Below are 23,495 nucleotides of genomic sequence, written 5' to 3'. Positions count from 1 at the left end.
TTAAGAAAATGTGGCACATATACACCATGGAATACTATGCAGCCATAAAAAAAAAAAAAAAAAAAAAAAAAAAAAAAAGGATGAGTTTGTGTCCTTTGTAGGGACATGGATGCAGCTGGAAACCATCATTCTTAGCAAACTATCACAAGAACAGAAAACCAAACACCGCATGTTCTCACTCATAGGTGGGAACTGAACAATGAGATCACTTGGACTCGGGAAGGGGAACATCACACACCAGGGCCTGTCATGGGGAGGGAGGAGGGGGGAGGGATTGCATTGGGAGTTATACCTGATGTAAATGACAAGTTGATGGGTGCAGCACACCAACATGGCACAAGTATACATATGTAACAAACCTGCACGTTATGCACATGTACCCTACAACTTAAAGTATAATAATAATAAATAAATTTAAAAAAAAAAAGAGTAGATTATCTGGATTATGACTTCATTTTAGGGAGTAAGGTGTGCAGAGTATAGGGAAAGACAAGTCTACTTTATGCAGCAGTGAAAGTTTTCCTAGAATGTAAACTAGATTTACGGCAAGCCCAAACAGCCCTTTATAGAATTTGTATGCCCAATGATTAATACTGCATTTACTGAAAACAAGTGACTGACTTCAAGATGTGTTAAAGTTAAGCATCATGTTTTCCATTATCAACTTGGCAAAATTTCAGCTTTAGAAAGCTATAGGAAAACTATCCTGACTTCGTATTGTTTTACCCCAAAAAGATACTAACCCAGCAAGACTATGAGGGTTTCTTGTGGAAGGTGTTTATTGAGCTAAGAATCATGCATGCATTATATCTCCTTGATCCTGAACAAAGGCAAAGCTAAGGCTACTTGAAAAACTTAACAATGTTCCTGTGAAATGAGCCAACTGAGAGAAATCTCAAAGGAAGAATTGCTTTATCACATCAATAAGGGAGAAAGTTTCTAATATTGAAGTTTCAAGCATTAGAAGTTACATTATATTTCAATTTCAGAATTTTTTACACTATTTAATTTAAATCTAAATGTAATTTAACCCTTTAAAACTTCCTGAGGTTTGTTTTTTTCTATTACACTTATTACATGTCGACTTTTTGGTGGAAGTTTTTAAGTGTCATTTTTGAAACATTTTAAGAAAATAATTTTATAGAAAATTTTGTAGTTTGTAACAATAATACCTTTATTTTCAAAGTTCTGTTTTAATTATTTAATGAAGATCAGTATAGCACTCTATAAAAAGACTAATTACAGCACATCTCAAATAATGTAAGAAGTGTATTAAATATGATACAATTAATACATTTTTTAAAAGAAAAGTTTACAAAAATAGTGCCCAGTGTATGTGGAATTGTCCAATACTAGCCTCTTCCTAACTAAATAAATTGTAATCTTGATTGAATGCAAAGTTTTGGTAAATTCCTTATTTAGAGAATTAGATACATAAGATTTGTCATTTAGTCACGTATATTACCTACAAATGAATACAAATGAAGTAAATCTATTGCTGTGTGTATTTGGTAAATATTCATTGATTGGCCCTTTGGGGCCAGGTATCATGGCAAAGCCATAAATTAGTGTAAAGATTTTTGAGGAAGTTTTGTAATGGAATTTCTTTCTAAGTTACTTATGTAAAAAATAAACTTTAAACAAGTGAAAATGCAAGGTATTACCAAGACAAAATATCACCTTCAAAACTGATGTAGTTCATTAATTTCTGAGAATACCAATTATGATTAGTTGAATATACTGATGCATGGTAGAAACTTCTTGCTTTTGTAACTACAATAGCAGTTTTTGTATTTTATAACTAGCTGTAAGAAAAGCCATAAATTCAACAGCAACTTAATAAAATAAAGGAAGAAGAGCCAATGAATTTTTTTCCACCTTGATTTCTTCTTTTATTTTACTAATTTTCATTTTGTTTTTTTCCTAATTATTCAACTGATAAATTATATGACATTTAAGGATTTTTTCAGCTAGCTTTTAATTAATGTCCTAAAAGTTACATCGTTTGCATCAAACTGAAAATATTTCTTTAATTTTTAAAAGGTTTACTGAAAATGAACATTTACCTTCTGAATAATTATAAGCAAAAATTATACTTGTTATATATAGCAACTACATATTGAATGGTGATTCTATTTATTAATTGTTATTATTTTTGTGTGTGCAGGTTTCACTGGTCAGTTTAACAGCAAATGCCTTGGGTTACTCAGAACTTGGAGCCATCAAATCTCTCAGGACACTCAGAGCTCTGAGACCTCTAAGAGCCTTATCTCGATTTGAAGGGATGAGGGTAAGAAAAATGAAAGAACCTGAAGTATTGCATAAGCCAAAATTAAACTAAATTAAATTTAGAAAAAGGGAAACCTATGCATGCAAAAGGAATGGCAAATTTTTGCAAAACTGCTACTTTGTTGTTTTATCTGTTGCATATTTACTTCTAGGTGATATGCAAGAGAAATAGGCCTCTCTTGAAATGATATAATATCATTTATCTGCTGTGCTTATTTAAATGACTTTATTTCCTAATCCTTCTTGGGAGTTTCCTTACAAATCTATATACAAAAAAAAAAAAAGCAGATGCATTATTAAAGTACTGTGTGTAATGATATAATAATAATCTAAAGTAAATTCTGTATCAGGTGCTTATTCTTTATGATGATATACTGTATTTAACGAGTTTTCCTGAAAATAATGTGAATCACACATGTGCCTAAGTATGAATGTAAAGAACAGAATGAAAGGAGTTGTTAAAATTTTTGTCTGTATAATGCCAAAGTTTGCATTATTTGAATATATTCAAGGTTAGATGGTTAGATATTAAGTGTTGACTGAATTTATAAAACTAGTAATACTAACTTAAAGATTACATACAAATCCACACCATTTTTATGATATAAAGTAAACACTTATAATGAACAGAAAATATAATTTTGACTCATTACTATAATTTATAAATTAACCTTAACTTACATCTTATTGGTCAGAGTCACACAAATTTTATTTTATCCTTCTTAAAGATCCAATAATCATTTTCCATCATTCGTAACAGATTAGAAATTTTGCCATTATTGACTTGTTATCCTCCATGTCTTTTGTTAAAGCATGAAACATTAATTTATAGATGTATAATATAAAAAATTAGTTCTGCTTTTTAAAAAAATATTATCAAAACAAAACACTAAATTGTGTGATTCCAATAGAAAATCATTGCTCTTTCACCTCCTAAGGTTTAGTTACGTTTATGGAAACTAAGCTGTATTGTAGACTTCCATTTGCACTTTATAGATTGTTTATAGCCTTATGTTCTCTTCTCAAGTCTTATAATAAATGTCACTTCGTAAGAACATAAGACTTGTCTTTGATTTCCTAATATATATGAAAACTTTTTCCTCATTATCAACAACTCAGTACAATAAAATACAAGTAGTCCTCTTTTATTTCTCACAGAGAGCCTCACATTTTCACCAAAATGTTATCAGAAATTCTCTCTGGGGTATGTAAAAGTTAAGTCTGTTTTCCAATTAAATGTCACTTTGTTTTGTTTCAGACTGGCAGTTTCAGTTCTGGAGAAAAAGTATCATTTCTCTATATTCTACTTGAAAACATGTTGCCTGAATCAAAATAATATATTTTATATGGGTTATGAAATCTGAACAATGCTAAACTTTTGAAAATATTATAAACCTTTTACATCTGACCATTTGAAAATTTATTAAATCCATTCATTGGTCAAGTGCTCAGATATTTCCATACATTACACTTCATTGCTATAAAAAGTTGGTCTTGTGGGTATGCTTTTAATTTTCCCAGAAATAACCATATCTATAATTATTAATCAATAATACCCTCTATATTAAAAGAGGTTGCTTTTTCAAACTTGGAGTTTTAGACATAAAATCCTTATAAATGTTGATAGTGATAAAACTAATAATTTAAATGGTCAGATTTATGAATATGGCTCTATTCCTCATAATGACAGCATATACACAGCACTAAAATAATCTCTTCAATACATGTTTGGCATTGTAGAGTCAAAATAACCTTATACTTGATTCTATTTTTCATACTTCTAGTGTTTGGATTTTTTTATTTTGTAAAAATATAATCACGAGTGATGGTGAGGTTGGATATAAGAATGATATTATGATTGGGAAGTGAGATTTGAACATACTCAGAAACTCTCATTTAATTCTTTGCCCTAGCAGCATAAAATCGCAATAGCTGCGTCAAAGCGTAACACAGGCACTCATTTTATTTTTGTTGTTCTGTTACTTTTTCAAAGCATGTGCTTTTATGCAACATTACCGAATAAAGCATGTTGTACAGTGCTTCATAAGAAGTTAGAAAGTAACAAATAAATTATCATCACGTTGCACTTTGTGTTTTGCATGTTTTATGCACATTTCTGGCTGACAGCTTTTAAACATTTATTGTATTTCAAATTTCCAGTCCAAATTTTTCAACTTGTAAAATTAAACTGAGTGAATTGATGTCGCTAATATCTAGGGTAAAATGAAATTTGTATTTAAATTTGTATTTTTAATTTCCTAACCTAGGAAATCTTAAATACCTTCTTTTTCAAAAGAACTCAAGTCTTAATTGATAGGGAAACAGACAGAGAGCATCATGAACAAAAAATAACACCAAATGTTCTGTCATATCAGATCTCTAACTAATAACAAACTATATATTTCTATTTTGTATAGGATAATCTTGCTCCAACTTGGATGGGGTGGAGCGCTGGTTCCTCCCCTGAGCCCTTTATTATGGGTACTGTATTACCCCTTTTGCTACCTTTAATCCTTGCACTGTGACTTATGTGTAGTGGGGTGAGGGAGGGATTGGGAAGGGTACTATTATTGCACCACAGTAGGGAAAATACAGTATTTACATCCTAATCCCCTCTTTTCAATTGTCTTAAATTTCATTTGAAAAAGAAAAAAAAAAAAACCTTTATGAATTTACCTTCTGTGGATTTTAACCCCAATGGTTGATATCTTTATGAAGTTTCATTGAATATGATTTAGTTGTGTGTATATGGAGTTATCCATTTATGGGGAGATTACTTGATTGGTGAGGGCGGGGGACCCTGGTGTAGAACAATTATGTGAAAAAACAATTTAACTTCTTAAGCTCATGATACTGTTTGAGGCATACGGCCCCTGCCGTTTAGTACATTGGTCTGGGTCCTGCAAATTACCAGTGAGATACCATCAGTTGATTATTGATACGTATGAGCAGATACTAGGGTGCAATATTTCAGGCTTCATAAGACTGGTATTGATTGTGACCATTCTCATTTTTTATTGTGTAAGTTCATATGGGGTTATTTTCAAAATGTTAACAAGGCAAAAAATAAATTAAGAAATAGTTGAAGTAAGCACATGTGAATTGTGTTGTAAACAAAAAGTTAGTATAAAAGAATCCACTTATTTGAATTATGCAGAATAGAATACACACCTAGAAATAAAACAAAAACACCTTATCATGAGCATTAAGATAAAATTTGAGGCATAAACTCACTTCTTAGAATAAGTAACTCCCAACTAACTTTCTAGGATTTTAAAAGATATCGCAGTGAAAACATATATAAACATAACTCTACATTTTATTTATTCTTAAAGTTTAAGTGTATTATACAAGAAGAAGAGTTCTTATTTTTGAGAGACAGAAAAAGTCAGAATTTTTGTTTGGATCACTGATATATCATAGCTTACAAAAATAATTTTCTTAATTAAAACCCACAGTACGATTTTTTTAGATTTTTTAAAAAAGATTCTATTCTTCTTCTTCATACCTAAAAATGGGTAATACCTACATTGCCTACTTTTTATTTTTATTCACATACATTTTCTTTATTTCTATTACAGAAGCACTAGAATTCATGAATAGTGTTGATCTGAAGTTCAAAAGTAATTAATTCAGATAAAAAGACATTTCTGCATGTATGAAAATTTCTAATGTGAATTTGCATATTTAATCATCAAGCCTTCATTTTGTGTAGGCTTATTTTTAAAAATGCAGGTAATGAACCAGAAATCGAATTGGTTGTGCTAGAGCAGAGAAACTTTATTTGATGATGTTTGTTTTGAAAAAAAGCTTCTGAGAAGAAACAACCTCTAGTACAGTATTAATTCATTAAGATAGTTCCTTTCTCAGACATCTCCTTTCATGTAGCCTGAAAGTTCAATTTGTTTTTTCCAATTTATTCAGACTAATTCTGCCTACTTTCTTCCCGCCATGAGAACCAATTACTGCAGTTTTATTGAGACTGAAAAAAGTTAATCCACCTCCTGCTTTGCTGAACCAAGGAATGGCTTGGAACTCTTGGGAAAAGACAATCTTTTCTATGATCTTTCATTGTCTAATTTAATACATCATAAATATGACTATAGCTTTGTATAGTAAATTCCCCAATACTGTGCCAAATGTTTTCTAAGATAAGGTTCTTTTATATTCACAAAAAAAAATACAACTTTTCTCTGGGCCAAATGTATGCCAACTTTGCGAATCATATCCTGAGCTGCACAGCTGCAGAGTCCATGCTTGCATCATAAATTCCATAGAGTTCATTTTAACTCTAAATCAATCCCCAGTTTCAAAGTAAACCTTTCATACATATTACCTAAGCACAAACTTCTCCCTCTGCTCCGTTCCTTAATTATTCTCAGCCATATTCAGAAATAACATTTAAAAATTATGCTTTAATCAATAAATACTAAGCTAAACTTTGCTTCATTAATCCATTCATTTTGTCAACCATTATTTTATTCCTGTATTCAAAGCTCTCTGGTATATTCCTATATTCAAGACACTTAAGGCCCTGGAAGATTCATGGACATATTTTTGCATCTTAAATTTTTAGAAAACCTTACAATCTGTCAGGATTACACTGAACTCTAGTACAGAGTAATATGGTACCAAGATAAGTGGGAGCAACTCTTCCATGTAGACTGGAAAGAGCACTAGATGCTATTTATAGACTACTTTCTGAACTCAACTTGTTTTAACCTCATTTTTTTCTCATATGCCAAATGAGAACACAATACTGAATTATCTGTACAGTTCTGTTCGGTACCAGAATTCTGATTCTTGAAGTCAAAGGGAAAAACATTCCTCTTTATTTAGGAGGCTAAACTGGGGGGCAAAGTTAGGCTCCGTGAAAGAAGTGCTATTTGAACTAAAGCCTTTGAGAGGGGACAGTATTTCAGGAAAGGAGCTATTAGACAAGGAATTTCAAGGTAAATGACATCTCAATTATCTGGCAATTATATTAGCATATGGTTATTATATTAATTGAAGTGGCATGAAGTATAGATGGACCAGGGAAGTTAAAACTGGAAATACAGATTGTGGAGTGATGTGAATAGCAAGGTAAGAAAAACATTTGATAGTTACCAGAGAGCCAATAAACAACTTTCAAGTGGGACTTGGGGAAGATTAATTCATCTTACATAGATGAAATGAAGGAGAAGGTTAGGAGACTGACGATAGTACAAGTATGAAATAACTGAGGGCAGTTCTAGGTGGTGACTGTGAGAATGGAAAAGAGGTGACAAAGCTGAGAAATGTTTCGAAGAAAAAATGTGAGACAGGTAATGTGAAAAGAAAATCAAGAAGTGGTATAGATAACCAGTGTTCTGCTCATACTCTAAATTGGGTGTTGAAGGCAAAATATATATTTTAATTAGTACTCTGTGTATACACACTAGAAACAGCATTGTAATCTGGATAGTGGACAAAATATTCAGAAAAGAAGGGAAATAAATAGTAACTTGATTTCAATTTCCAAATCTCTAATCTGAAAGAAATCTAATTCCGTCTATTCATTTAAAATAAATCATAAAACAAGAATGTATGAAGCCCATTGTATTAATACAGATAGTCAGAGGAGATATGGCAAAGTGTCACCTGTCAGCTTGGTAGGTTGCATAGGCCACATCATTTGGTTCTGCCTGGATAACTCAACCAAATTAATTTTTCATACTCATCCCCTCCATCTTTGTCATTACTGGTATTCTTATTTTCTTTGGCCCACTTATCACACTGTTTTATATTCCCCAGAAGACCTAGAGTTCTTCACAGACTTTAAACAGGGCTCAGAAGTGTAAGAAATTGGCTCATGTATTTTTGTTTACAGACAGGCAGTTAAAAAATAGTTCTAAAAATACACTGGCGTCAAATGGCAAATAGAAGATGTTTTGATGACTCCTTCCTTTGGATCAGGTTGACAGGAATAATACAAGCACATAGGTGGAATTAAACACAGCTATTAATGTCCAAGTTTGAGGCAGCTGCCCCTTACAAGCATTTTAGGGTCTGTTTTTACCTTCCCTCTTAGCCACTCCTGTGCAGCTCCAGTGGGAGGGATGGAGGAGAAAGTAAGGAAGCCACCCCTATGTTGTTGTCAAACGTGAACACTCAGATTTTTAACTAGTGGTCCAGAAATAAAGAGGGGGAAAACATCCTTCTATAGAAAAAAAAAAATAGATAATAATTGAACACAGAGCTTCATGTGATCACATCAGATTTGAGAACTATGTATAGCATCCCTCTTTTTCTTATTTTTCTAAGGAATGATTTCTATTATGTTTCATTTGAAATAAGTTTTTTGAATTAAACTCAGTAAATGAAACAACTGACATGACTGGAGCTTGAAATAAACGATGTGATGATCTAATGAAATACATAATGCAAATTGTCTTGCTTCTTATGCAAAAATTATTAGTCATAGCAATGCATGAATAATTAAAGACAATTATATTAGGTATTTAATAATTTTTTATATTCATTATCTGAATTTTTAAGTTATTTAAAAAATATATTGGTCAAATCAACTCAGGTCCAAATGTTTTAGTTTTGTTCTTTAATATATTGCCTTTTTAAAATAAGTTAAACTTCTACATAGGCTTTTTAACTTTTCTTTTTTCTGATAAACAACACAATTCTAACTTCATCTGGCAGCAAGTTCCTCCGATTTTGCTTTTCCTTTAACCTTTTAATGCTTCTCCCTCCCTTTTTTTAAAAAACATTTTTGTTTCATTTCTTGGTTATATTGCCTATAGTTGTTTTCCTAAGTGTATTGCTTAAGAAAAAAAAATGTATTTTAAGAATTTTTTAAACCTTGCTTTTAAATATCCTAGAATAAATAGCCTTGATAGAAAAAAAAAATGGAAAGGCCAGAGATTACTAGGGGAATTTTTTTTTTCTTTATTAACAGATAAGAATTCTGACTTTTCTTTTTTTCCATTTGTGTATTAGGTGGTTGTGAATGCCCTTTTAGGAGCAATTCCATCCATCATGAATGTGCTTCTGGTTTGTCTTATATTCTGGCTAATTTTCAGCATCATGGGCGTAAATTTGTTTGCTGGCAAATTCTACCACTGTATTAACACCACAACTGGTGACAGGTTTGACATCGAAGACGTGAATAATCATACTGATTGCCTAAAACTAATAGAAAGAAATGAGACTGCTCGATGGAAAAATGTGAAAGTAAACTTTGATAATGTAGGATTTGGGTATCTCTCTTTGCTTCAAGTTGTAAGTGAACACTATTTTCTCTGAATATTTTTATTGTTTGGAATAATAAAATAATTACACACATCTATTATTTAGTACCTAAGAAAAAGTATGTATTTCTTTCTATTTAAAAAATTTCAGTTTGTTAGTACAAGTTTATGAGCCCAGATGGGTGAAAACATTATTACATGTGAGGACTGCAGATATAGGCAGTAGTGACCAGGCCAAACAAAGACCTCTTTGTCTTTTTCTTGTATTTTCTTTGTTTCTATATTGCTCTTTCTTTCTATATAAACAAGTTAATAAATAAATCAGTAACTTTGCCATTTTTATTGTGATTAGAAGCCTTGTTTCACTGATCAGCTACCAAAACAGAATACACTTAACAGATAGATCATCTTCCAAAACACATATACTTAATACACCTAATTGGACTGTAATTAATTCGTAGGGATTAACTGCTGCTGAAGTCTATTATTTCAATCAACGTTTGCGGAATGACATTCAGGTTTTAGAATTAGATCCAAATGTGTTGGTGGGCACTTGTAATCCCAGCTACTCAGGAGGCTGAGACAGGAGAATCACTTGAACCCAGGAGGCGGAGATTGCGGTGAGCCAAGATTGTGCCACTGCACTCCAGCCTGGGCAACAAAGAGCGAAACTCCATCTAAAACAAAAAAAAGAGAGAGAGAGAGAGAGAATTAGGTCCCCATAGTGAAGTGGAAATAATACCTGAAAGCAACTAGAAACAAAAATGAAGCACAAGCAGCTGTTATCTTATCTCAAATGACCTTTCAGCACCATTATTTAAGTCTATTTTATCCTAAATATTAATGTTTTCACTATTGGGTCTCTAAGACTGGGTATCCAAGAAAAATAGCTTATACTTTATATTTAAAAAGGTAGCCCTTTTAACATTTTCATTTGATTCTGCTTCTAGCTGCAGCAGCACCACAACAAAGCAGGGAATAAAATAAGAGTCCAGATTATTTGAAAATTCAGCTTAAAAAAAAAAGACTGTACAATTTCTTTCTTCCCTTGCAGTGTCTTTAGGGCAGAAATCAATTTTTGCTCACTATGGTTATGATTTCTTTTTTTTTTTCTTTTTTTTTTTGAGACGGAGTCTCTCTCTGCCGCCCAGGCTGGAGTGCAGTGGCCGGATCTCAGCTCACTGCAAGCTCCGCCTCCCGGGTTTACGCCATTCTCCTGCCTCAGCCTCCCGAGTAGCTGGGAATACAGGTGCCCGCCACCTCGCCCGGGACTACAGGCGCCCGCCACCTCGCCTGGCTAGTATTTTGTATTTTTTAGTAGAGACGGGGTTTCACCGTGTTAGCCAGGATGTTCTCGATCTCCTGAGCTCGTGATCTGCCCGCCTCGACCTCCCAAAGTGCTAGGATTACAGGCTTGAGCCACCGCTCCCGGCAAGGTTATGATTTCAACTGTTCAGCCGGAAGACTGACTAAGCAAACAAACCAACACTAGTCAAAACCCTTTTGCAGCTCTTCCAGAGGTGTCTACTATGATTACTTTACAAATTCTTCCCACCTTTTCGTTGGAAATTCTTATTTATCTTCTTAACATTTTTGACCTACTCGGAATATTCATGCAATTAAAATAGAGATTTTAAAAATCTGGCAAGAACGGGTGGGGCATGTTGGCTCATGCCTGTAATCCCAGCTCTTTAGGAGGCCAAAACTGGAGGATTGCTTGAGGCCAGGAGATCTAGACCAGTGGGGGCAACATAGTGAGACCCTGTATCTAAAGACAAATAAAAATAAAAGTTAAAAAAGTCTGGCAAGAATGTTTTCTTTAAAAATTGTCAACACATGATGACATTTATTTGGGCATTTATTGTAACCCTTAACTAATAACCACACTTGTAAATATCACTAAAGCAACCACTTCCTCCATAAATTTGAGGAAAGAAATATTAAAAATTTTAAGCAATCCTTTAAAATGTAAGCAATTTTGAAAATATAGTGATAGTCCTGTACAAAGCTATTAAATAAATTCTGCTACCAAAAAAAAAAAAAAAACCCTCTAAAATACTGCTTCACATTTGGCTTTTATAGCATCACCTTTCTATTGATTAGTAAGTCATTGAAATGGCCCCTTGAATCACTTTTTTCTGTTTCTATGCCAAGTGTGTAATGAACTTGTTCTATCATTGACCTAAGCCACTGACATATTTAACACATCTCTCTTTTCATGTACAAAAGCCTTGTACTTTCTAGCTAAGAATCATTACTTTCTTTTCACTGCTGTCACCCACACCCTTGCTTAGCTTTTGTCTCATGATATCCACCACTTCACAAGGGTTAGTGTTATCAAAACAAAGATATATTGTGATGCAGATGCTAAAGCTTTGCTAGCCTCCCTCACTAGCTAAGGAATAATCCTTTTAGGCCCACAGGACTCAAAATTCATGCCCTAGGACAAGTAACAAATTACTGTAAGTTGTTAGCCTGAGTATCCTTCATCCTGTGAGTGCCAAGTGTCTGCTGTACTATTGTTCACATTTCTTATTCATATTATTATCTTCAAGAATTTCGGAAAGAAAATAGAATATGGGATTATTTCTAAATGTTTTGCTCCAAAATTCTTAAAAAGATAGTTGCAACCCTGCCTTTATGTATCCTGGTACTATCCTTACATTGTTATAATAAAAAGAAATCTTAAATTTTCAATCACTTTGATCACCCTGCAGATAAATTTTAGCAGATGATCCTTAGATCTAAGTTGTAATTATTAGCCTGATAGAGCTATTGACACGTGTTCGCATTTGTAAGACCTCCTAAAAGTGCTCCAGCAAATTTTAATACTGCTTTAAATATCATGATACCATGAACTCTAAAGAATTGAAAAGTACTTGTGAATTGGTTATCAAACGGGAGGATATATCAAATGGTCATTTTGTTCAATATGTGTTCTAGAAATGAAAAGCCTTACTAACATACTGTCTTGGTCCAAAATCTATGTAAAATTTGTTTTGAAATGTCTTTCAAAAATATTCCCTTTTGAAAATTATATCAGTAAGAATATTTATTAAACATCAGGTCTAAATTATTTTTTACTCCAAAGTAAAACATGCATGTCCTTCTTAATAGGCCACATTTAAAGGATGGATGGATATAATGTATGCAGCAGTTGATTCCAGAAATGTAAGTATTCCTTGTATTCTAAGTCTTTTTACAATATTGACCAGGTGGTAAAATTAATCAGATAAAATATAACCAAATGAAATGATTCTATCTTAATTTAAAATATTTGGGAAAAAGTGTGACAGGTAAGTATTCAAGCACAGCAGTGTTTATCAGAAAGATCTTACTAAGATAATTCAACACGTGCATTATTTTGAAAACCAAAGTAAGAAATTCATATATTTAGTAACTAACAAATATTTTTCTTTTAAATATTTTCTATTTTGTTTCCTATTTATCCACACATTATATAATTAGTAGTAATTGTAGTGTACAGGGCCAAATTTGAAGAAATATATGATTTCTATCATTAGTTGAAATGTATAGTCACCCTCCATATTAGACAGCATGAAAACTTATGGATATTGTTCTGTCAGTCTTAGATTACTGTGTTGATTTCTTTCAAATAATCATATTTTAAACCAAATAAAAGAATGCTTTTATATGATTTTTAGCCTCCATAAATTGACTGATGTTGCAATCATTTCTGTGGCCAACAGATTCCTTTGAGTGTATATCACCAAAGTATAAACCTATTTTATTTGATTTCAGCCTCTTTAAGGCTCTATGACCTAAACTGAAATTCACACTCATTCCAACTTTGCTCTTCAAAACTTTGCAAGACGTAGTATTTTCTATCAACCTTCATCTTTCTATTCTGAAGTCTCATCTGTTTAGTTTATCATCATAAAGAATAACCTTTGTCCCTGCAGTCTTCAACCTGATAGTTTGGTGTTATCTTTCTTGAAGTGCATTTCAAATAGCTTTAGTTTTATGTTGAATATCATTTTGATAACCTCCAGAGTTGTTTTATTTCACTTTGTCACTTATATTTTGTTTTGTGTGTTTAGTTGGCTTTTAACTTTGTTGCCTTTAGAAGGACAGGAATCTGTTAAAATATTGTAGTGACTTTTTCAGTCCATTACTAAATTATAAGTAATAGCCCATTTGTTATAAGCACAATCTAGAAATTAAATAATCAACTGAGGATTTATAAAATGAACTGTCCATTTATGTCTACTTAATCTGAAAAATTAGTGTATAGTGCCAAACATCTGAATGAACAACTCATTTCTTATTTGCTACATTATTTCATGCATACAGGAATGATTGTTTCAAAACCTAGCCTATGGATATTTATAGTTTTAAAATTTTTTATTAATAATTTTAAAATTACTAAAATTCAGTACCTTAAAAGCTTGTAAATTTAGCACATTACTGTTCAAATGGAAGAATAGTATTTGTATTTATAGTTATAAAAATAGATTTTAGAATGTCATAGTAGCCACATTTTTTCACATGAAAACATCCCTAAAGGCTAATTTCAGGGACGTTTTTAGAGGTAGTTGATTCAGAAAAAAAAAAATGCTGACATAATAGTAAGAATAATTTTTTTCTATTGTTATGAAAAAGCACAAATGATATTTCCAGCACTAAAATGTATGGTAATATTTTACAAAATAATCTCCTTTGGTAGGTGGAACTTCAGCCTAAGTATGAAGAAAGTCTGTACATGTATCTTTACTTTGTTATTTTCATCATCTTTGGGTCCTTCTTCACCTTGAACCTGTTCATTGGTGTCATCATAGATAATTTCAACCAGCAGAAAAAGAAGATAAGTATTTCTAATATTTTCTCTCCCACTGAGATAGAAAATTATTCCTTGAAGTGTTTTCTCTGCCAAATGCATACTTGAATTTAGAAACCAAATGGGAGTATATATTATAACTGATTTTTCCTTCCTCTCCCTCTGTCATTCACTATCCATATATTTCCAGCTATAGAAAGCAAAGAATAACTGTGTTCCACACTCTTGTGCATAGGTTCATAAAGTTTTTCTCCTTTTATTCATTATCAAGAAACATTTTCTGTCTTAAATATAATAATAATTAGAATAAAACTAGAAAGCAACCTAACATGCCCCTTTCCCAAAAACAACTTGTTATTTTATCCGTATAACTACCCACTCCCCCTTGAAAATATATTTTCCAACTAATTTTTTGAAATTAGGAAACCGGATGTAAGCTTCTTCTAGTGTTTATTTTTATGCTTTTTTCTTTCATTGATTTCTTTTATATATTCCCACTTCTTTCTCCAAGATATTTAATTATAAGCTATCCCTTTCAGTCTTGAATTGTACGACTCTTTATTATTTATCATTTATAAGGCTCATTTGATTGTCCCAGTTACCTATGTACATTATAGAACATATGGAAAGTAAATAAATATCTTCACTTGGAAGTAACTGCTGCCATTCACATTTTGTTTTTCTGTTCAGACTATTTCTATACATACTTATTGTTTTAATTTTTATCTATAATTATAAATTCCACTTTTGACTTAACATCAGTATTTTCTCGTTTTGTTAAGTCTTCATAATACATTATCATAATTTACTTATTCATTCCCTAGTAGGTTGATAACTTAGATTGTTTTTAATCTTTAATGATTTAAATAGTACCTTGTTGAAAGTCTTCGTACAAAAAAAAAGAGAGAGAGAGAGAAAATAAGGCTTTAATTATTTCCTTAGAATAAATTCCCACAATGAAGTATTTTACTCCCCCAGAGTAATATATCTACTCAAACTCCCAATAACAGTGTATGAGCACCCATGCTACTATTCCCTCACTGTCACCAAACATTCTCTTTGTTTTTGAATACTTGGTATTTAATAGGTGAAAACTATTTAATTTTAATTTTTATGACTTTAACACCTTAATTGTTATGACTTTTATGTATTTTATTACATTTGAACATGTTCTTAAATGCTTGTTGGCCATTTGTGTTTCTTCCTTTATGTACTGTTGCTTCATCTCACTTGCTCAGTATGTTTGCTTTTTGTATAATGAGTGCTTTCTTTCACTACAGAACATTCTCCCCTCAATTCCCTTTTCTTATTACTAGTAGTATTCTGTAGTCAATATCAGGCTACTCCATTTCACTTACTTGCCAGTGTTCCAATCTTCTATCCCTACTAGTCTGTCCCATACTTACTATGCTATGAGCTCTGATTTATCCCCTAAATCTCTCACTCACTCATCCAGTTTTCTTTTTATCCCTTTGCTCCAATTCTTGACAGAGTTGGAGTGACTTTTTTAATGAGTATCTCCAAACCATCTTGCAGTATACATACTCTAACTCTTTGCTACATTTAAATAAGAAAATTATTACCTTTAACATCATAAAGGTAGTATGTATAGTATAAGGTACCAAGTATTTATTATCTCAGTGAACCAAATTTCACCATTCACTAAGTATATGGTCTTGGATAAAATACTTAACCTTTTTGAGATTTGGGGGTTTGTCTTCATAAGAAAATAATAATAAAGTCAATTTTGAATTATTTAAGGAATTAGATATTATTATCATACCTAAAGAGAACTTTCAATTTTTCACATTTTGAATCACAGACATAATTATGCTAATCAGTTGAATTTTGCATTTTTTTAAGCCTCCATTTTCTATTTTAACATTGAAAAAATATGTGCAAAAGGACACAGTTTTAACCAGTTTGATTTTTCTTTTCTATACTTTGGAGGTCAAGACATCTTTATGACAGAAGAACAGAAGAAATACTATAATGCAATGAAAAAATTAGGATCAAAAAAACCGCAAAAGCCTATTCCTCGACCAGGAGTAAGAAATACCTAATGATATGGGGGGAAAATATAAAAACAAAAACTTGCATGGTTGTCTCACAAAAAAAGAAAGTAGCTAACATTTCCAGTAGAAAAAATTTCTTTCACTTTTAGAGCATCATTAGTTTGTATCTTTTATGGTAATGGTAACAACAACAAAAATTAAACACCAAAAAGAACAAGAAAAAATAGAAGATGCACCCTTGACTTCAAGAGATTTAGAAGCATACCATTAGAATCCATATTAATTGGCCAATGGACAGATAGACAATGTGATATGCACAAGAGAAAGTTAATCACACAACTCAAGAACGGTTGCCAAGTAATATCAGGGAAAGAAGTAAACCTTTGGATGGGACTATAAGAAATGCAATTTTCTAATATTTTAAGAAATGGATGAAGTGTTGAGTGAAATAGCACCTTACTTCTATTTTATTTTTCACTAGAGATACTAAGTGTTTTAAAGGAGGAAAGAATTCCAGTATCTACTACTCATATATATGGCTACAGAGTTAGATATTACTAATGTCTGCAGAAGTCAGGGTCAGTAATTACAGTTTATGATGATAAATAACAATACTCATGCTTCCATGATGAAACAAACAAACTGCTATTAAAATGGAGAGCTATTATCCCACACTCTAAAGATGTTTATGATGATGATCTGAGAGGTTTCAGTAACTCCTAGGGTGCGTCAAGGAAAAAATACTAGCAAATATTCATATTGTGATGACTGAATATTGCCTTCCTGAGAGTGATGAGAAATATGTACTTTCTCTGTTAAAATTAGCACTGAAAGTAGAAAAGAACCAACAATTTGTAGGAAAAATATGTGAGAAAATGCCCTCAGAATTCCTCAGTGGCCCAAAGAAATAAGCCTGCGGATGACGTTCAGTGACCAGCAGTGGCAGAACTGGGAAGCAGAATCACAGATCAATGACAAAGAACATGAATTTTTTTGACATAAACATATAAGAAATGTCATTCTGGTCCCATTATCCTTGTGCAGGTTCAGCATTCTGTGTCTGACAATGTTAGCCAAGGCTATTTGGTAGAAGAATATGAATATTGATGTGGTATTTAAATGCATAACGTTATAGATGTGTCCTGGAAATTCCAAATTCTCTTTAACAATTATTTCAGAATACAAGTGAAATATTAGTAGTACTATATTTTAAAATGGATGTATGGTCCTGCTGATCATTGGAAAGTCTTGAAAAGAAATTAAATGGGTTTCTTACCTTCTCATAATCTTAAAATGTTGATATGCATTGCATACCTCTGGAAGAAATATACAGTATCGAGTGTTCTGTTTTGTTTTTTTTTTTTTTAATCAGAAACCCTCTTTGGACAAGGGACTGTTATTCTGAGAAATGCTCATTAGTAAATGGCAATTTAAATAACTAAATTTTAACAATTAATATGCTATAAATCATTCTTACAAAAATCAGGGTCAATGACTACTTTGCAAGAAACTAGAAAGTCAATTAATGCAGAAAGTACTTGATGCTAACGCACATGAGAAAACTCCTTTATTGCTAAAAGCATTTCTATTTCTCTACAGAACAAATTTCAAGGAATGGTCTTTGACTTCGTAACCAGACAAGTTTTTGACATAAGCATCATGATTCTCATCTGTCTTAACATGGTCACAATGATGGTGGAAACAGATGACCAGAGTGAATATGTGACTACCATTTTGTCACGAATCAATCTGGTGTTCATTGTGCTGTTTACTGGAGAGTGTGTACTGAAGCTCATCTCTCTACGCCATTATTACTTTACCATTGGCTGGAATATTTTTGATTTTGTGGTTGTCATTCTCTCCATTGTAGGTAAGAAATATTTAAAGTTCTTAAACTCAGTTAAATAGAAGTGAAAGTTGAAACAATCAAGATTAGATTCAAGATCATCCCAGCAATCAGAGATAATCACTGTAAATATTTTGATACATTTTATCCAGATGTGTTTGGTTTTTTAACATAATGTCTCCTACTGTAGTCAGTATTGTTTCTTATTCTATCCATTTAGAATAATTATACTTAGTGTAAATGTAGTCATTTGAACTAGACCTGTGCTATTAAGTAAGATAAAAATGTTTTTGACATGTTGAGATTGAAGAACCAATACAGTATCTAGATGGTTCCATTAACAAGACTAGAAATGTAGTCTGGTACTCAGGAAAATTGCTTTAGATAATAGACATGGAGTCACTAGCATATAGATATTAGTGGAAAGTAGTTTCAAGATAAGGAAAAGTATTGCGTAAAAAGAGAATAAAGACAAGGACGAAACATTATTAGCAAATGCATATAGTAGGTTCTTTACGAGTGTCATGTAGAGATTTTCTAGACTACCTTAAAAATGGGTTTATAATAATGATGCACAAGGGAAATACGATGACATGGGACATCATTAGTACTATACTTCAAAGCCTGGAACATATAACTAGCCTCATGAGCAATAGCTCATTTCATTAGACACAACTAAAGCTCTAGTAAAGTGAAAAGCATCTGTCTGTGGGCCTAAACTATTCATTCTTCCCTAAATAGGATGATATGACTGGTTCAATATTTTGCTATTCAAAACAAGGCACCTCTGTTGGACAGATTTTCATGCCACTCCCTTCTCTGAAGAAACTGGCCTTATATCCAACTCATTGTATATAGCCTTTGATTCCCACTAATTATAATCCTTGGTTATAACTAGTGTGGCTAAGGTATAAAGGTGTATTCCTACACATCTCCTTCTCTCTCTCTTACACACACACACACACACACACACTCTTACACTTCGTCTTTTCAGAATGAGGCATTTAAACTTGAAGGCATGTAGTTTCTTGAGCTCTTCTTTTTAACTTTACAAATACAGTTTTTATTTAAAAAGCAAATGGAGAGAGAAGGTTAAAATAAGAAGACTGAGATTACAGTGTTAGGTACAGGAGATCAAAAAGAATTGAAATACAACATTAAGTACAGGAGACTAAAAAGAGCATCAACCTGGGATCCTTTTAGAAATGCACCAGAACATACATAAGTATATAAAAATATTAGAGTGGAACTTAAGTAAGTGCCAATATCATGGGGAGGTGAAAGTAGCATCAAAAGCTACCAATACTTTCAGATGGAAAAGGAGTAAATAGAGAATTTAGAATATGGCAATTTCAGAAAAAGTCACTGTATACATATAAACTTGTACCTATACTGTTGGGCCGCTACTGTTCAAATGTGCATTTTTAACTTATTTTCTTTCTAAATTCTGAATTGGTACTTTATGTAAACTAAAAGTAGTTTATAAACATCTCTTAAAGATAAAAAAAAAGTACTGTAATCCTTATAGTTGAAATTATTGCTGAATTTCAAAATTAAGATTTATTTATAATATATAATATGCAATTGTATATATATATTATATAGCTGCCATATTTAAGATAATATAACTGAGTTCAGGACTCTGAACTTTACCTTGGAGCTTTAGAAGAAACATATGTTTATTTTTAACGCCTGATTTCTTCACTGGTTGGTATTCTCATTGTTTATTCTAGGTATGTTTCTCGCCGAGCTGATAGAAAAGTATTTCGTGTCCCCTACCCTGTTCCGAGTGATCCGTCTTGCCAGGATTGGCCGAATCCTACGTCTGATCAAAGGAGCAAAGGGGATCCGCACGCTGCTCTTTGCTTTGATGATGTCCCTTCCTGCATTGTTTAACATCGGCCTCCTGCTTTTCCTGGTCATGTTCATCTACGCCATCTTTGGGATGTCTAACTTTGCCTATGTTAAGAGGGAAGTTGGGATCGATGACATGTTCAACTTTGAGACCTTTGGCAACAGCATGATCTGCCTGTTCCAAATTACAACCTCTGCTGGCTGGGATGGATTGCTAGCACCCATTCTCAACAGTAAGCCACCCGACTGTGACCCTAATAAAGTTAACCCTGGAAGCTCAGTTAAGGGAGATTGCGGGAACCCATCTGTTGGAATTTTCTTTTTTGTCAGTTACATCATCATATCCTTCCTGGTTGTGGTGAACATGTACATCGCGGTCATCCTGGAGAACTTCAGTGTTGCTACTGAAGAAAGTGCAGAGCCTCTGAGTGAGGATGACTTTGAGATGTTCTATGAGGTTTGGGAGAAGTTTGATCCCGATGCAACTCAGTTCATGGAATTTGAAAAATTATCTCAGTTTGCAGCTGCGCTTGAACCGCCTCTCAATCTGCCACAACCAAACAAACTCCAGCTCATTGCCATGGATTTGCCCATGGTGAGTGGTGACCGGATCCACTGTCTTGATATCTTATTTGCTTTTACAAAGCGGGTTCTAGGAGAGAGTGGAGAGATGGATGCTCTACGAATACAGATGGAAGAGCGATTCATGGCTTCCAATCCTTCCAAGGTCTCCTATCAACCAATCACTACTACTTTAAAACGAAAACAAGAAGAAGTATCTGCTGTTATTATTCAGCGTGCTTACAGACGCCACCTTTTAAAGCGAACTGTAAAACAAGCTTCCTTTACATACAATAAAAACAAAATCAAAGGTGGAGCTAATCTTATAAAAGAAGACATGATAATTGACAGAATAAATGAAAACTCTATTACAGAAAAAACTGATCTGACCATGTCCACTGCAGCTTGTCCACCTTCCTATGACCGGGTGACAAAGCCAATTGTGGAAAAACATGAGCAAGAAGGCAAAGATGAAAAAGCCAAAGGGAAATAAATGAAAACAAATAAAAATAATTGGGTGACAAATTGTTTACAGCCTGTGAAGGTGATGTATTTTTATCAACAGGACTCCTTTAGGAGGTCAATGCCAAACTGACTGTTTTTACACAAATCTCCTTAAGGTCAGTGCCTACAATAAGACAGTGACCCCTTGTCAGTAAACTGTGACTCTGTGTAAAGGGGAGATGACCTTGACAGGAGGTTACTGTTCTCACTACCAGCTGACACTGCTGAAGATAAGATACACAATGGCTAGTCAGACTGTAGGGACCAGTTTCAAGGGGTGCAAACCTATAATTTTGGGGTTGTTTAACATGAAACACTTTAGTATAGTAATTGTATCCACTGTTTGCATTTCAACTGCCACATTTGTCACATTTTTACGGAATCTGTTAGTGGATTCATCTTTTTGTTAATCCATGTGTTTATTATATGTGACTATTTTTGTAAACGAAGTTTCTGTTGAGAAATAGGCTAAGGACCTCTATAACAGGTATGCCACCTGGGGGTATGGCAACCACATGGCCCTCCCAGCTACACAAAGTCGTGGTTTGCATGAGGGCATGCTGCACTTGAGATCATGCATGAGAAAAAGTCACAAGAAACACAAGTTCTTAAATTTCACCATATTTCTGGGAGGGTAATTGGGTGATAAGTGGAGGTGCTTTGTTGATCTTGTTTTGCGAAATCCAGCCCCTAGACCAAGTAGATAGTTTGCGGGTAGGCCAGTAAATCTTAGCAGGTGCAAACTTCATTCAAATGTCTGGAGTCATAAATGTTATGTTTCTTTTTGTTGTATTAAAAAAAAAAAAAAACCTGAATAGTGAATATTGCCCCTCACCCTCCACCGCCAGAAGACTGAATTGACCAAAATAACTCTTTATAAATTTCTGCTTTATCCTGCACTTTGTTTAGCCATCTTTGGCTCTCAGCAAGGTTGACACTGTATATGTTAATGAAATGCTATTTATTATGTAAATAGTCATTTTGCCCTGTGGTGCACGTTTGAGCAAAAAAATAATGACCTAAGCACAGTATTTATTGCATCAAATATGTACCACAAGAAATGTAGAGTGCAAGCTTTACACAGGTAATAAAATGTACTCTGTACCATTTATAGATAGTTTGGATGCTATCAATGCATGTTTATATTACCGTGCTGCTGTATCTGGTTTCTCTCCCTGCTCAGAATCTTATTTATGAGAAACCATATGTCAGTGGTAAAGTCAAGGAAATTGTTCAACAGATCTCATTTATTTAAGTCATTAAGCAATAGTTTGCAGCACTTTAACAGCTTTTTGGTTATTTTTACATTTTAAGTGGATAACATATGGTATATAGCCAGACTGTACAGACACGTTTAAAAAAACACACTGCTTAACCTGTTAAAAATGTGTTTAGAATTTTACAAGCAAATATAAATACTGTAAAAAGTCATTTTATTTTTCAGCATTATGTACATAAATATGAAGAGGAAATTATCTTCAGGTTGATATCACAATCACTTTTCTTACTTTCTGTCCATAGTACTTTTTCACGAAAGAAATTTGCTAAATAAGATGTGAAAACAAGACTGGGGAGTTGTAGATTTCTGCTTTTTAAATTACATTTGCTAATTTTAGATTATTTCACAATTTTAAGGAGCAAAATAGGTTCACGACTCATATCCAAATTATGCTTTGCAATTGCAAAAGGGTTTAAAATTTTATTTGTACTTCTGGTAGTACCTGTACTAACTGAATTGAAGGTAGTGCTTATTTTATTTTTGTTCTTTTTTTCTGACTTTGGTTTATGTTTTCATTTCTTTGGAATAATGCTACTCTAGATTGTTCTAAACATAATGTGGGCTTCATAATTTTTTTTTCCACAAAAACAGAGTAGTCAACTTATATAGTCAATTACATCAGGACATTTTGTGTTTCTTACAGAAGCAAACCATAGGCTCCTCTTTTTCTTAAAACTACTTAGATAAATTGTATTCGTGAACTGCATGCTGGAAAATGCTACTATTATGCTAAATAATGCTAACCAACATTTAAAATGTGCAAAACTAATAAAGATTACATTTTTTATTTTATTGTTTGCCCAGTCACTTTTTGTTAACAGAATATTATAATGATATGGAGATTTTTTACATTACAAATTGGGGGAGAAGGGGAGCACACACACACACACACACACAGAGGCATGCCCAGGTTGACAAGAAAACCTAGGGTAGATATGTCACTGGGGGTAAGGGGTAATGACCTCCCAGAATTATAAGCAGCAGGTGTGTTCTCTGTTAGGGGGAAGAACTGGTGTCAGAGGATAGCTAGTGATTCCAGGAGGAAGAGAAGTATGGGAGCCAGAGTGATGGTGGATGACCACTTGAGCTATGAAAATAAATCTTTAAATCATATTTAAAAATTTAG

At 33.0% G+C, this 23,495-nt stretch overlaps 1 protein-coding gene across 1 annotated transcript in view; it reads left to right on the top strand.

Moving 5' to 3' along the window:
• SCN1A (sodium voltage-gated channel alpha subunit 1) overlaps positions 1 to 23,161 on the top strand; it is a 147,111-nt gene extending 123,950 nt beyond the window's left edge. The window contains exons 22-28 of the mRNA XM_007965230.3: positions 2,168 to 2,290; positions 9,262 to 9,543; positions 12,630 to 12,683; positions 14,200 to 14,337; positions 16,254 to 16,358; positions 17,925 to 18,195; positions 19,905 to 23,161. Coding sequence (XP_007963421.3) covers positions 2,168 to 2,290; positions 9,262 to 9,543; positions 12,630 to 12,683; positions 14,200 to 14,337; positions 16,254 to 16,358; positions 17,925 to 18,195; positions 19,905 to 21,079 — 2,148 coding nt within the window. The 3' untranslated portion in view covers positions 21,080 to 23,161. The remainder of the gene's footprint in view (positions 1 to 2,167; positions 2,291 to 9,261; positions 9,544 to 12,629; positions 12,684 to 14,199; positions 14,338 to 16,253; positions 16,359 to 17,924; positions 18,196 to 19,904) is intronic.
• The last annotated feature ends 334 nt before the right edge of the window (positions 23,162 to 23,495 follow it).

This window comes from Chlorocebus sabaeus, chromosome 10, assembly GCF_047675955.1.
Source record: "Chlorocebus sabaeus isolate Y175 chromosome 10, mChlSab1.0.hap1, whole genome shotgun sequence".
NCBI lineage: Eukaryota > Metazoa > Chordata > Mammalia > Primates > Cercopithecidae > Chlorocebus > Chlorocebus sabaeus.
The sequence above is the reverse complement of the archived record's forward strand: the minus strand, read 5'-3'. Positions and strand labels throughout refer to the sequence as shown.